Raw genomic sequence first — 15,859 nt, forward strand, 5'->3', positions numbered from 1 at the left:
CACATTTTTAATAAATATATTTCTTTCATAAGACAGCCATTAAAGCAAATTAACTAAGGGGTGGTATATTTTAAAACAATGCAAGCCAAACACATATACACACAAAGAAAATCTCATTTTAGACCTGGACAACCACAGGCTGATGCAAGAAGATATGTGTTTCTTAGTCTGATAAAGTGAGTGGGTTTAGACAAAGCGAAAAACAAGAAGTATTTCTTTCTCAAAGTAAATGTTCATAAAGACTCAAAGGGCAGGTCAGCAGAGAAAAGCAGCCTTGAATCACTGCGGAATCAGCAGGAATGTTGCCGTCCATGGCCACCATCTGTAATCAGTGTGCCCAAGTGTCAGCATCTTGGCTGGCTGGTGGAGTCTTATTTATTTGTTTATTTTGTAAGAGCACACTTGTGTTTTACATAGGATGTTGATTTAAATCAATGATGAGGAAGTTCTAACTTCTGATAACTGGAACAGAGAAATGTTATTTGAAAATAAAAAGTATTATATAAACATTAGTAAAATAGAATGCACCCATATTCAGGGTATCTTATAGGTGAATTCTGTAAATAAAATATCTTCCAGATCATTTAATTTAATCTTATTGAGTTACATTGTAGCTTTTATGTAATTTATAGAAATTATCTCAAGTATCTCTTTTATCAGCTAGAAATCAGTTTAAGAAGAGTCCCCTTTGGAGTTTGAGAAGTTAGGTTCCAAAATACCAAGTGTCCAGTGATGAATTAAGATGACAGAAATAGGCAATTCCGTCCGCTCCACCCAGGATTATAGGGATATTTTAATATAAAGATATTTAGGTTTTATAAAAATACTGTTTCTCACTTTCTTCACTAATATACCTGCCAGAAATGAACCCTTCTAGGTTATTTTGAAGTTCGTGTTAGAAGGGACGTCTGTTTCTGAGAAATGCAGTTTTCTCTGTTGCCAATAAACTTAGGTTTGCTTCTTAAAATTAAGAGAATAAGGTGTATGTTCATGTACGTATCAAATACGAGGCACACAGAAGTCATTTTCCCTTGAGCACTTAAGAGAGGGGGAAAAAAATCCCCGAAGTAGCATTCTGTCCATATGATAAACCACAACTAAGTGAGTGAAACATTTACAAAAGTCAGGGCAGCTGAAGGAGCGAGCCTCTCTGTTCAATAGAGAGTAAGAGATGGATAGGATGTAACTGAATGGTTGGAGTAACAGTGGTTTCAAGTCTCAATTGGTCTTCTTCTGTTATGTTCATTGGAAAATCAGGGCCAAGTGTACCCACCCCCCACCCCCATATAAACATTAGTTTTGTGTGTGGATCTATCTGCTTTGTCCTTCATGTGGCCTCCAAGGGTGATAAAGCGAGAGTCATCTGATCTACAATTGAAGAGAACTGAGAAATGATTCTTAGCAGACCCAGCTGTTCTGAAAGGCAAAAGCTCAGGATATCAAGAGGTCAAATATACAGTAACTTATTTAACAGCATTAAGCACATACCTACATAACTTGGATTACATATGAAACCAACCTATTTCCTTATTAACGTAGGCTTCTTTATATGTTTTGGCTTACATTCTAAGGTTTTCAGTACTAGAACACAAAAGAATTATCCTTTTTGGTGTACTTCAGGTAATGTCCTATTATAAAGGCTGTATCACAAAGTGTTCTGAATATTCAGCAGACAGATTATCTCAAAAATTGTATTTGAATAGTACCAATAAAGTCATTAGAGAAGGCAATTAGGTTTAATAGTTAATTGGGCTACTGTTTAGTATCTATGTCATGCAAATTAATAGTTTAAAAAATAACTCATTTTCATTTTAAGAAGTGAATCTTAAATTTCTCTAAATGGAAACTGTTATTTTCAACCTTAATTTGTTAAATTTTGTTTCAGATTTTCAAATAGTATTTTTATTTTTATGATACACTGAGTTAAATGACATGGAATATCTTACACAGATTTTGTTAAGACTTAGGGCAAGTACCAAGGAGTAACAGCCCCTTAGAAAAACTGTGTTATCAAGTTATAACACATTCTATGATTCCCTCTTCCTCTTTATTTTGTGGCAGCACAAACGTGGTGATACAGAACCACATCATACAAAAACAGAAATCTACATTAATGCCTCAAAATAATTTGGAGGGGCTCACATACTGCCCCATAAGAAAATTCTCTTATTTTAGTAGTCTGTGTAGTTCAGTTTAAAAACAATATTTAAATATCTATTAAAAAATACATTATGGTATTTTATAAAAGGTGTGAGAATTTTAAAACTTTGAAAATATTTATTCTCTTGAGTAGAAATAACTAGAGTGTGATAAAAATTCATCCCTGAAATAGGAGCTACACGATAAACTAAATTTTTAAATTTAAAAAAAATCTAATTAATACACATCTGGGGCTTTAAATGGAAAAACTGGTACCTAATTCCACTCACCATTAGATTTAATGAGTTTTAAAATATATAGCTCTACCAAAGGTGCCATTTTCATAAATGCTTTATTAAGTCTATCCACAATGCTAAAAATATACAGAAGCATACATGATAAAGAATATAAGGCCAGGTCTTGTCTACATGTTGGTTAATTCATTAAAAGGTCAAGAAGAAATGTATTATTTACATTGAGATTATCTACTGGTGTGTGTAGAAAGTTTAAATTAGCTGCAAGAAATTTTATCTAGACATGCACCTGCCTAGTGCTATGATCTGGTATTTACTGGGCAGATTAATTACAAACATTTCTTCTGTTCCTTTAAATATGATCAGGCAGATGCAGAAGTTGGTGTTCATGGTGAGAGCATTTCTTCTAAATGCCTATAGGATATAAAAGATGATTATTATTAAATCATCAAGAATTAGTTTCCAAATTAACATGCATGTCATACATGATGTAAGAAATGATTTAAACACCTATTTGCCATGTAATTTCATACATAGTTTAGGTAATGGTAATCTCTCAATTGCTTAGTTTTTAGTCTTGCTTAAAAGCAAGATTTACCTTCAGAAATAATCAATCAATATGACTGCTCTGTTTAGCACTCTTCACTTTATGTGAATATGGATTTTGACATACTTCTGAGTTCTAAAACCCCAACATGACCTATTGAAAACACTAAAATCTACATGCCTTTTGTCTATTAGCCTTAAGGGCCTTTCAGCAGGTGTTTCCTCCAACAGCTGCCCCCCCGTCCAGCCCCAAAGACAGTATTTAGTGACATTCCTATTCATAGTGTGTCCCCCTGGGGACTCCTAGTGGTGATAGAAGTTCTTGTCTATTTGACCTTAGGAACTTTGTGTGAAAGGAAGCTTTTAAAGAAATAGTCATTGGCAACCGATGGCATATATTCCCCTTCGCTGACTGCATCGGCAGCTATGAAGAAGTTGCTGTTCTTGAGTCTACATATGTTTTTGTCCTATGATAAGACAGGTTGCCAACTAGACAATCAACTTTTGCCACCTCTCATTTGAGGCTGGTCTCAATTCCAGTACAAGATCTAAGCACCTCTAGTACTCACTTAATATCCTTATAAGTTGTTGATACATAGTTATCAGAACTAATGATAATACTACAGGGGAAAAGAAGACTGATTTACTAATAGTTACTAGGGGGGAGACTCTGTCTTTCCCTTGGACCCTTCAGCTGCGAAGAGAGGGGGGGTCTGCTGCATGGGCAACAGCAGACCCTCCATATCACCCTGCCCAGGCTCTGTAGCTTCAGCTTCACTGGAGAGGACACTCCAGCGTCATCGCAAGATGTCGATTCAACACGGGAGGATACAGATACCGTGTCACTCCCGAGTCGGACTGCACAGCCATTCTCGGCGGTGCAGATAGACTTTTAAAAAGCTACACCATCGTCTCTCGAGACGGACGGCTGCCGACGACTAGGGGGGAGGCACTAATTGTTTTGTACAGTCTCACAGGTAAATGTTCTCAGTCCCATAAGGTTTAGGGGAACTAAGTATCTTGTTTAAGGCCACAAAACTAAGTAGGTAATAGAGTTGGTGCTGGACATTTAACCCAAACCCTGTTCTCTATTACAATGCCAGGCCCTGTAAAGATGTTTCATGAATTGGAACATTATGGTTGCTGGGAGAACTGTGGTGAGAAAGATTCTGAGGCCAAATTCAGGATCCAGCAAAATTTGACCAATGTGAGGTACATCATAGGGAGCAGCAGTATGTTTGTTAGCTCTACACTGCCATACTGTTTCTACACAAATGAAAAGGAACTTATTTTTTTAAGTTTTCTTTTTTTAATTTAAATTTTTAGAGAGGGGAAAGGAGGGAGAAGGACAGGGAGAGAAACATCAATGTGAGAGAGAAACATCTTATCGGTCGCCTCTTAAACGCCCTGAGGGGGAATCAAACCGGCACCCTCTCGGTTTGCAGGCTAATGCTTGATCCACTGAGGTACACTAGCCAGGGTGTGAAAAGCAATTTAGATACAGTGATGCAGTTTATGAGTAGTATTTTGACAGGACTTATTTGTTCATAAAATTATTGTTTCTAAGACATATTTTGGATTGCTCCTTCCCCAATCATCTTAACTGACCCACCTCTGCCTAACGAAGAAAGTCTGAACTCAGTAGCTTGGTGATCACAACTGTCAGTGAGGAGGCCGGAATCTACTGTTCAATCATTCTGCTTTTCTGCCTTTTTTGTTTACATTTTCTCTTAGTATGCTTACACAGCCCATAAAAGTTACTCATTTTTCAAATTCCAAATTCCTAGTAAAGTGCGAAGTTTCCATTACTATGGTCTAGATGGCTCTGTGTCAGATATAATGTAGAGTGGAATAACTAGAACTGATTTTAAAATCATGAACCCTTAAATAGTGACCTAATCACCCCATCCTGAGGTGAGCTATGTCTGTTGTATATTCCTGTACTACTCTTATTCTTCATTTGGTACTGAGAGGAATGTTTATACTTCTCAGTCTGAAGAGGAAGGAACTTCTGTTAACTCTGTTGCTCTCTATACCCCATGGAAGAGCAATACATGTGACTGGCCAAAATCCAGAACATTGGTCCACACTTTACTGCTAATACATGCCACTACTCTTATGCAACACTCTTCCCCACTATTAGTTTCCCTTCACTGTCTACTCTCAAGTCCAATGCGCCTTTGTGCTTCCCAATTTCATGTTGTAAGGAGACCAGCCCATTCTGTCTCCCATCTGCAACAGAACATACAAGGTGGGTCCGTGGTCTTACTGTTGGAGATGCATGTGGACATGGGGCTTATTTCAAAGATACACTTTCCTCAGGTTCAGGAGAGCACACGGGGTTCAAGATTTGGACTCAGTGTGAGATAAAGGCTCCCCCACATTTTGCTTTAGGCACAATCCACATCAGTGACCCCAAGCTTCTACCAGAGAGCCTGCCATATTGGAGGTTATCAATTCCTCCACTAATCAAGTCGATACTTTGATCCTCTTTGGACCCAGTCCTTTTTTAAATTTGCTGTTGCCCAAAACTCTGAAAAGAAGGGTCTGAACTTGTATCACTATTATAGTTTGCCTTATATTATTATTTCATGTATATAATATAAATCTTGTATCCTTACCCTGATTACTAGTTTTCAAAAGGTTGGTATTATGCACAGTGCTGTGTTTATACTTTTGTTAACTAAGTGACTTACCCACATTGTTTCTAGATAAACAGCACCCCACTTTCTCCTGCAATACCCTGTTAACATTAGCCAAAATCATGCCTTTTCTCCCTACACCCTTTTGCTGGCCCATGGTTGCTGAATCCCTATTGACAGTCTCTCTTGTTATAACATTATTTTATAAAAGCTTCACTTTTTAAAGGCTCTGGGAGCTAATTTGTATGGGGCAGTTCCCCTGACTGAGGGCAGACGATGTGCAAACAGAGAGAAGTTGGCCACTGTGGTATCAGCACGTAACTGACAGAGGTTCCCAGGACAAAATCAGGGAGTTTAATGCCTCCCCTGAGTCCTGCCAGCTGGGCAACTATGGCAAATGCACAAAAGAGCAGTGAGAGGACACGGAAGAGAGGAATCTGAGGAAGCCTAGTAGGGTAAGTTGAGTTATAAGCAGGTTTTGAAAGCTGGGTAAAATTTTGACAACGATGGGGAAGTGGAATGCCGAATAGAGGAGACGAGAACAAGGGTAAAGAAATGAGAAAAGCACTTTCTGAGGGATGTGTCTGGAGAACAGCAAGTCATCTGGAGGGACTGAGGCACAAGGACAAATTGGAAAGGTAAACTGTGGTTAGATCAGGGAGAGTTCTGAGTACCAGTATAGATTTGGGTGTTACTGTGAAGATGGTAGAGCGCTACCACTAAACCATAATTTGTCTGGTAGCAGGACAGGCTGTAGGGAAAGGGACCAGAGGGGAGAGAGGCAGGTTACAATGGGGATGATGATAATCTGGACGAGAGGTAATGAAGAAATAAACTAGTATAGTGCGCATGGAAAAGAGACGTAAACACTTTTGGAAGTGATGTGACATGGCAAGAACTTGGATGTGGGGATAAAGAAAGGTTTGAGCCCTAACATTAGACGAATGCAGACCCGGAAAGGTAGAATAAAGAACAACTAGGGGAGGAGGATGAAATCAGCATACTCAGGGGACAATGTACGGTAGCTGAGATGTGGGTTTACATCAGGAGGAAGGTTACAGATAGATTTGGAAATAATATACATTAAGGTAGGAACCAAAGTCAAGGGATTGAATGAGATCCTGAAGAACGTACCCAATATGAGAAGAAAACACTGTCAAAAGAACCCAAGGAACCACCTCAAAGGTAAGTCAGGTTTCACTTCACTGTTAGCTCTCTCTGTTGCTTCCCACTGAAAGGGAAATTGACGAGTAGGTCAACCTTAATTCTTCCAAATTTTCTGAAAGTCCTGTGTTGGATTTCCATGGATCAGAATTTTTATAAAACATTTAACCCCATAATGAATATGTGTATGCATGTACATACATATTATATCCTTACTAATTAATAGGATCTAAAACTTTTTTACCAGTAGTGAAACCTGACATTCATAGATTATTGCTGTATAGTGGGCAATAGCACAGACTGGCACCAACTACTCAGGTTGCTATCCTGGCTGTCTCTTAGGTGATTCTGGAATAAGGTACTTAACCTCTTTGTTTTTCAGTTTCCTTACCTATAAAGACAATAACTATAGCTACTTCGCATAAGTTGTTGTGAAGGTTAAATGGGATATGTATAAAGTGCCTGGCATACTGAAAGTGCTCAATAAATGTTAGCTATTATTATTAGCTAATATTTGTTGTGTACAATAGAATGAACATTCGAATGAATGAAAGTGACATAATTTTCTATATAAGATGCTTTGCAAATCTACTTTGTTAAGAAGCTGATATTAATCACTTGAGATACCATTTCCAAAAAAATTATTTTTGGATAGAATAGAATGCTTTCATTTTGCATATTTCTAAGAGATAGCAGGTAACATCTTAGAGGCATACTGATGCCACTAAGAATGGGATAATGCTAATTCTTTTTCTTTTTTTGAGTAGCAAAGCGAGGCATTTATTCACGAGTCTGCAGAGTCGTGCGCACCACCAGCCAGGAGAATGTGCGCCGGTAATGCTAATTCTTAATATGAACTTTTAGTTACAGGAATAGTAAACACTAATATCACATCATGACTCATATTGCCTCTAGCTAGCTATTAAAATAAGTTATTTATACATATATATTTTACTTGTCTTGCTGAATCCACAGGAACTGTTTTGAAGAAAAGGTACAACTAGTTAATAATGTAATTACTTAATTTAGCACATTTGTGAATTCAAAGACTTGTTATATCTTGTTTAGTCAGATATGCCCTATAGAAACCATAACCCCCTTGTCAGTATCTGGTTAGCTATTTATACTAAAGGTGCTTAATTATATTTACTTATAAGTGTGCCCACTCTGACTTTTAAAGCTAGCCTAATCAGATCGGCAGTGTTCCTTTATAACCAGTCTCTAACTCACAGATCCTTGTCAGACTGCCCTCCTATTATTTATAAGAACAGATTAAATAGAATTTCAAATAAAGCTCCAAAGCGCATGGCACTATTTACTTGTAGACAGTACCAAATTTGATCATGTAAATAAAATGTTTCCATCAGAACAAAGCAGTGAAATTTAACAAGGCTATACTTAATTAGAAAGGTGAAATAATACCTTAATTTAAAATGGCTTTAAGGAATTCATAGCTGTCAAGATGATGTAACTCTATATGAAAGAAAAAAGAAATTTTTTTTCAGGAAAAAGTTCAATGTAAGTTGTCACAGTGTATGTTGCAGAATCAATGCTGAATCAAAATGAAATTAAAATAACCCAAACATAAAATTTTATTTTACACTATAAATAGAAGCTTTGAGGTTACAAATTCTCGGTTCAATAGCCTACTGATCTACCTGATTCGGTTTCAGAATTTACATTTAAAAACTTAGAATGAAAAGTGCCAAGAAATTTGTTATTATAATGTATGCTTATGGTTTATTATAATTTCTTGTCTTTTGTGCTAGAGTCTATAATCCTGAGGGCAGGACTATGTCTGTCTTATTCACTTGTGTATCCCAATGCTAGAACAGTAACCTGGCTCATAGCAGTTATTCAATAAATATTAAGTGAATGAGTCTTGTAATGAGATAGCAATTTGTGTTTGAAAATATTTAGATAATTCCTTTAAAAATTCTTAGAGTGGTCATTTGTTTTTATTCATTCACCGACTATGGATTGTGGACCTGCTATCTGGGCTCTATTGTAGGCTCCGGGGCTAGAGATACAGAGATAAGACTTTTGTTTGCCAAGGAGGAGCCCAAAAGGAACCAGACAATTACAACACACAATAACATGATACACTGATAAACATTCAGACAAGTGATATAGAAGCCCAGAAGATGAAGCAATGTAGCTTCACCTAGGCGAGCTGGGGAGTTTCACGGAGGATGTAACATCTGAGACTGATCTTAAAGAATGAGAAGCAGTCCATGTAGAGAGAGAAGCAGTAAAGAGGCCTGGAGTCCCCAAAATGAGAGTCTAGCATATGGCCTGAATAGTATGAATTATAAAATGACTACTTTCCTTCTATGTGAGGATGCCTAGCAGTGTAAGTTGAGTTGTAAGCAGGAAAAATCACCTAACATATACTTATTACACAAGTCCTGCTTTAAACTATGTAATTAGCTATATAACACCCAAAATATCTATTTATTGTTATGTGTATGTGTTTAAAATATATAAACCACTTAAAGAATTTAACTATGTTTTTGAGAAACTTTTCTGACTATTCTAAGAGTTAAAAATGGAAAAAAAATGTTCACCTGTCAGGTGACATAAAACCAATTTCTACTAAATGTGCCAGAATAATTTTTCGCCACCTCAAGAACAGTTAGTCTTCGGTCTGTTCATTACTGTCTTTTTATAGTATTTTTATTTAATAAAACCTATTAAGACTACCATACAAATCTCTTTACTTATGCTTTTATCTTTTAGCTGATCAATTTTTATATTGCTGACATCCCTTCTTCACCATTTGCTCATTTAAAAATTCATAGTATGTGAGATATGTCTCTGGAGAAAATGTCTATAAAATTTGTTACAGCTGGCAAATGTGTATGAGTCAGTGATAGCACATGACTAAATGCTTCACAGAAAATAAAATTTGTTTCTGTAGTAAGCAGAACTGTTTAAATGTTATTTATTTTTATGTTTCAAAGAAAATATATTGTGAAGTGCTGCATTGATTTAATACGCAACAATGTCTGTGTACACGCTGTAGAAAGAAAATTTATGAAACCTTTGCACAACTCCTTTAATTGAATTTTCCAAATCTCTCACCACACACAAATAATCAATATCTTCTGCAGAGAAAACCAGTCAGAATTATTACAGTCTTTTGTTTCAATTTTGTTGTCATCAGCACATACAGAGCACCTGGATATTTGTAATGTCTGATAGCAAGTTATTTATACCTCTTAAACACATAATTGCTATTAAATGAGTTCAAGTCTATGGTTCAATTTTTTTTTTTTTTTTACTGATTACTTAAAAGATAAAAGTTATCACACTTCTGGTAAAGTATAAAAGAATTTAAACCGTGAAAAATATTCCTTAAAAGGCTTTGAAAAGAAGCAGTTTATTTTTCCTTAACTCCTAGACAAATCTCAAGTAAGCAGTCGAAATGTATCTCCAAACAGTGATGGATGTAAAACAAGAGCATTAACATTACTAAGAAGACAGGTAGGACCCGTGGACAGCACACATGACAGCTGAAACTTTATGAAGTGCTGAGGGCTGCACATTAATGTATATTTGTTTGACCAACATTATTATCTCCATTTTATTTTATCTTCAGACAAACCTAGAATGTTAAAGCATAGGGGGATGTTGTTTCACCTAAAACTCTTAAGATCTTTTAAACTTCAAACCTCAGTGCTTTTAAAACTGAAATATTTGTTTGAAAAAAGACACTGTTTAATGTTAATATATAACAGAAAAAACTAACAGGGTACTAGTCTTTTAGCAGGAAAATTATTTAGCTGATATGATGAATACTTTTTCAAGACTGAGTGGGGGAAAGAACAACATAGTTTTAAGTTGAAAAATACTTTAGTGAGTGGTTAGAATGAAGAGGCAGTATCAAGCTATTTCATAGTCTTAGAATGGAAGTTTAAAATTTGTCCTGGAGTCCAAAAATTTGAAAACTTTAAAATCCTATAACCAAGATGAATTTTATAATGTAAGAAGAGAGTTAGTTAGCTAAAGAAAACAAAAACATTATAGTCTGTGCTTTCCTTTTTAAGACTAGAGACAGAAATTCTGAAATATTTTATATTACAAACAGCTGAAACAATCAACTTTTTTGAACAATGTATAAAGTTCAGATATTTAACATTTCACTTAAAATATGCATACTACAACCTACACAATTATTCTCAAAAATGATAAAATATGTTTTGGACTGAAGCTAAGTGTCTAGATTTCATATCTTGGCAAATGCTCTATAATTTGCTTACATTCTTTTCAAAAATATTTTGTTTACTGGAAGTACTAGGCACAGACAGACAAAGATGGTATTTTCTAATATCTCCAGAAAAAAAGGAAAATACTAAGTACTATATAATGCCACTTATTGACTTTGGAATATTTGTATTAAGTTGTTTTAAGTTGAGGTTGATTATGTGAAGCAAATAAATTTCATGCCTTACCATGTGATGATAATGTGACATTCCATCTCTATCAACCCACTGAATGGTCATATGTTTTAAATGTTCAGCATAACAAATTAAAAATAATTATGAAAATTCACATCCAAATATAACAGAAAGAGAACCTTTCATTTCACTATTTTTCTATTAGTCATAAAGCCAATATTATTAAGGAAAGTGAAGTTAGGCTTACTTCCTAAGTAACTTCAAAAAGAAACAAACCTTCCTTTGTTTAAGAAATTTGTAGTTAGCAGAGGATATCCTCTTTTATTTATGCACTCTATCAAGGCATTCCCTGATTTGCAAGGTCCAGTTCTTCTGAAAACTATAAAAATCTCAGTGTACCTTTTAAATTAAAAAAAAAAAAAAGCTATATAAAGACTTAAGAACGTGTGTTAGATGTCTACTGATTTAAAACACTAGAGTGTTATTTTTAGAAGTATCCTTCTCTGCCTGTAATAAAGACTGCAAATGGTGCTAAACAAGCTAGCACTGAAATTTCAAAAAAATATACAACCACAGGACCAATTTGAAAGAGCAACTATAGCATAAGTGTTGGAATTTTTCTGGTATTGTCTACTTGGACATTCTTTTGATAGTGAAACAAGTAATTGGTTTATTTTAATTTCATAATTACCTAATAAAAGAAATCCAATAGATATTATAGGGCTTATTTTTATATTACATGATTCCTAACCATGTAATTTCTAATATTATGAAGATTCCCAAGACATTTTAAGATTTAGACAACTCTGGGTACCAGCATACTAAAAAGAGTAAAGTCAAAATTTCTGTAAAAAAGGCCAGATCCCCAAATAAGAAACATGTAAAGCAATCTAGTTTGAGATGTTGAGAAAAACCAACAAAGTCCTCTTAAAATGAATGTATGACAAGGAGGGGGTTAAACTTCTAACTCAGCAAAATAAATTTACATGTATATGTGCGTATGTTGGTATATGTCATCTTTTAACCAAAAAATACCACCAAAATGAAAAAACAACAACGACAACACATAATATTAGGAGCCAGAGAAAGAGGGAAGAGCACCCAGTAAAAATATATAGCTCAGACTCAAATCATAAAGAAAATAAGCTTCAATCTATTTTTCAGACATTATTTCAAGATAGTTACAAAGCTAATGAAGGTTTGGATACCTCAGGAAATATAAAAAGGTAATGTAGCTCTTGCCAAGAAACAGAAATGGAAGATGACATATATTCTAGTATATACTATATATTAATATATAACATACTATATAATTAACTCAGATTTCATTTAAACCACAACAAATAATCAATGCTTATAGAAATCTGAAAACATGATTTAGTGATACAACCCTCTCTATGCATGAAGAAATACTTAGTCCTTAGGGAAAACCTGGTAATGGGCAAGTTAGTTTTAATGCCTAAAATAACAGAAAATAGATTTAAGACTGATCATGCATAAACACACAAAGAATCAGTATATGCTGGATAACTGAAAGGTGAGAACTGTTTTAACACATGCAAATAATTTTAATATTTTAATAAATGTTTATGGAAGGAAACAATACTTCTGGAAAATTTTTCCTCATTAACTTTTAGCAGTGACAATTCATTTATTTGTCTTACAATTTTCCCTACCTAATTTCTCAAAACTGTTGGCAAAAGCTAACTATGTACAGCCTAATTCTAATTAGGTCTATGAAATGAGATTTAAAAGAAAGCCATACAATTGGCATAAAATATATAGACTCAAGATTCCCTCTAACTGGGGAATAATAAACATTCCAGTTTCCCATAATGATCCTTTAAACTTGTCAAGTTTGGAAAGATTGAAACTACTGAAACCCATATATCAAGTTATACAGCATTAGGAAGGAAGAACTATCAAGCCTTCTTAAATTCTTGGGATCACAATGGAAGTTCGCTGCTCTACTGAATGGCTTCGCAAGCCAGCTCAGCTCCCTTCCCACAGGAGTTTTGGAGGAGAGGTGCCATAGCTGCCGGGCTGCCATGACGTAGTGGGGTTTTGGAACTGACCTGTGGGGAATCCCAGCACTTTCCACTGCAAAGTCATCGCCAACTGTTCAAGTCTAACATAAGAGATTGGTTCAACCAGCTTCAGTTATGGCCCATGTTAGACTCTGAAAGCTGGGATGACTGGATGATTTGATTTGTTTCAGGAGGAAGCAGCATGGTATAATGAAAAGATCATACTTTTTAAGGTCAGCATTGCCTTTAGATGGAATCCCTTTTCTGGCATTAAAATAGTAGTGTCTTTGGGCAAGTTTACTTAATACTCTTTGTGTCCTTGTTCCTTATCTATGATGGCAATAATAATAATATAATAATAATAATAATTATCTTGCAGAGTTGCTATAAAGATGTGCTGATCCTAGTAATAATCATAGTAATTATTAGTCTTTAATAAATGGTAGTCATTGGTACTCAAAGTGATAGACTAAACCATGGCTACCCAATTCAAGGCCTACCTCTGTTTGCAGAGGCTGCTAACTGACACTCATGTGCATGTGTTATGGGAACTTCAATCCTGCCAATTTAGTCACCCATACTGTGAAATGCTCAATGGCATAACAGTTAACAGTAGATTTAACATCATTAATGATCCCAAAGTTTTCAGAACACTAGTTACAATGTAACTTTATGCTTTGTGTCTCTCTAATTCATCATTAAAAGCTTCTGTTTATTAACACATTGTTGCCCCATTTGTCTAAATCTTGAAAAGAGCTTTGAATACAACTACAAAAATTAAATCTTAAATGAAATTTATATTTCAAAAGGCATATTAAAAGTTCAGTCATCAGGGAAGCTGAGCTCATCAGATATGGCCTTCTGCTAAATGTAATTTCAATAGAGATTCCTGGTCTTTTAATTAAAGAGTACACTGAAAGACTCATAATGATTGGTTTTAAACGGTAAAACGAGATGAAAGGATCTTTTTATATAAGTTAAAACACAACTTTTTACCTTTGTCAGAAAGTTCTGAACTCTTCTTTTCAAATAGTTTTTGTTTTGTTACTTTTGTCACTAGAAGAAAAAAAAAAATCTCATGTTAAGAATTAACAGGGAATGTGAGTACTTTCTCATCTTGGGAGAAACACTTGATCAAAAATGCAAGGTAATATTTACACATTTGTATAGATATCAAATGCAAAATGCAATATATTATATCTTATTTAAATAAATGAGCACTACAGAAAAAAAAAAACCCTAACTGCAGTTTCGAAGGTACCGTCTTTCCCATTACATTTGAGAGGAATTCCAGAAACAACATAACCTGGTAAAAGATATGTGGCTTCTATTATTTCTAATACATGTCCAGCAGTGATACATATAGATGTATCTATCAAATTAAAATTCTGGAAAAATTAGTAGGCTTATCTCTAAAGTTTAAAATATTAAAATATATATCTAACTTTGCAAACAAGGAATGGAGAGACACCACTGTGAACTCATAAAGTCTTACTTAGTTCTTTCGTTTTCTGCATTTCTCTTTTTAAGAAACATGATCCACAGGAGATACCAATAAGATTTTCAAGCACTCTGTTGCCCTCCAAAGCCTAAAAGAAAGTCATTTTAAATGAGTTAAGTTCTCTTCAACTATATTACTGACAAATCTGGTGAAAATACTGTTTCCTTAATCTGAAAATCTTAAACTCTATAGTAGGGAATTTAACATTTTCTTGTAGATCAACTATTGCGAGCCTTAAATGCCTGAATAAAAACAATTTATTAACTAGAAAGATTAAACATAATCTGCAAATTTACTGTTAAATGTAAAAAGGCCAGATATTACCTAAAACATTATGGCTTATTAATGATCACATAAGAAAAGAAATTTCCTTGAAAAGTAAATTAAACATATCCCTTGCAAACTTCTGGACTGGATTCTCCTATCTGGGGCTTCTTTCCTATTCTTTTTCTAACGGGGTAGTAGAAATATAAAATATTATATGCCAAAAAAAAGCAAACCTGTATAATACTTAAGCTTTGCATTATTTTCGTGATTTCTTCTGATGATTTCTCAACTTTAGATAGCAACACCATTAATCTATGAATAAAAAAAACATAATAAATTAGCAAGATCAAACATTTTAGCACAAGTCATTTTCACAGCTTTATTTTTTAAAGGATTTTACATTTTTTATATTCCTCTCCTTTACATTTTTCACAGTGGTTAGAGATGTAAATGTTCCTCCTCCATTCCTTCATTCCTTTACAAACACAATATATATTATCAACCATCCTGTCTTTTGGAGTTTCATTTTTTTCTCATTCCCACTGAGCAGAAGAAAAGATTGCAGACCTGAGAAATGTCCAAACCTAGAGTTCTGACTTCCGGCCAAGATGGAGACCTAGACTGACACACTCCGTCTCCCTCCACAACTAAGAAGGACTACAACTACTGCAAAACCAGAAAAAAACCATAAGTTCCAGAAAATAAAGCTACATGGAAGTCCAATGTATGAAGTTATAAACAAGTGGTACTTGTCCAGACAATAGGAGGGGTGAAGCTGGGACGGAGAGATCAAGCAGTGCTAGTGGCAGCAGCTGCAGCGACAAGCAGCGGGACGGTGGTAAGCACAGACACCCATGTTTAAGGGGAGGCGAGAAGCACCTGGGGAGCAACTCTGACTGCAGACCAAACCCTTAGCTCG

General features: G+C 35.0%; 1 protein-coding gene across 1 annotated transcript in view; it reads right to left on the bottom strand.

Moving 5' to 3' along the window:
• Nucleotides 1-2,474: 2,474 nt before the first annotated feature.
• Nucleotides 2,475-15,859, bottom strand: part of ITGB3BP (integrin subunit beta 3 binding protein) — a 54,508-nt gene continuing 41,123 nt past the window's right edge. Inside the window, exons 5-9 of the mRNA XM_090271661.1 lie at nt 15,174-15,252; nt 14,668-14,761; nt 14,169-14,228; nt 8,168-8,218; nt 2,475-2,807 (exon numbers count right to left, since the gene is read on the bottom strand). Of these exons, the coding sequence (XP_090127787.1) occupies nt 8,169-8,218; nt 14,169-14,228; nt 14,668-14,761; nt 15,174-15,252 (283 nt within the window). The 3' untranslated portion in view covers nt 2,475-2,807; nt 8,168. The remainder of the gene's footprint in view (nt 2,808-8,167; nt 8,219-14,168; nt 14,229-14,667; nt 14,762-15,173; nt 15,253-15,859) is intronic.

This window comes from Furipterus horrens, unplaced genomic scaffold (genome assembly GCF_987537825.1).
Source record: "Furipterus horrens unplaced genomic scaffold, mFurHor1.1.pri manual_scaffold_3, whole genome shotgun sequence".
Classification (NCBI taxonomy): domain Eukaryota; kingdom Metazoa; phylum Chordata; class Mammalia; order Chiroptera; family Furipteridae; genus Furipterus; species Furipterus horrens.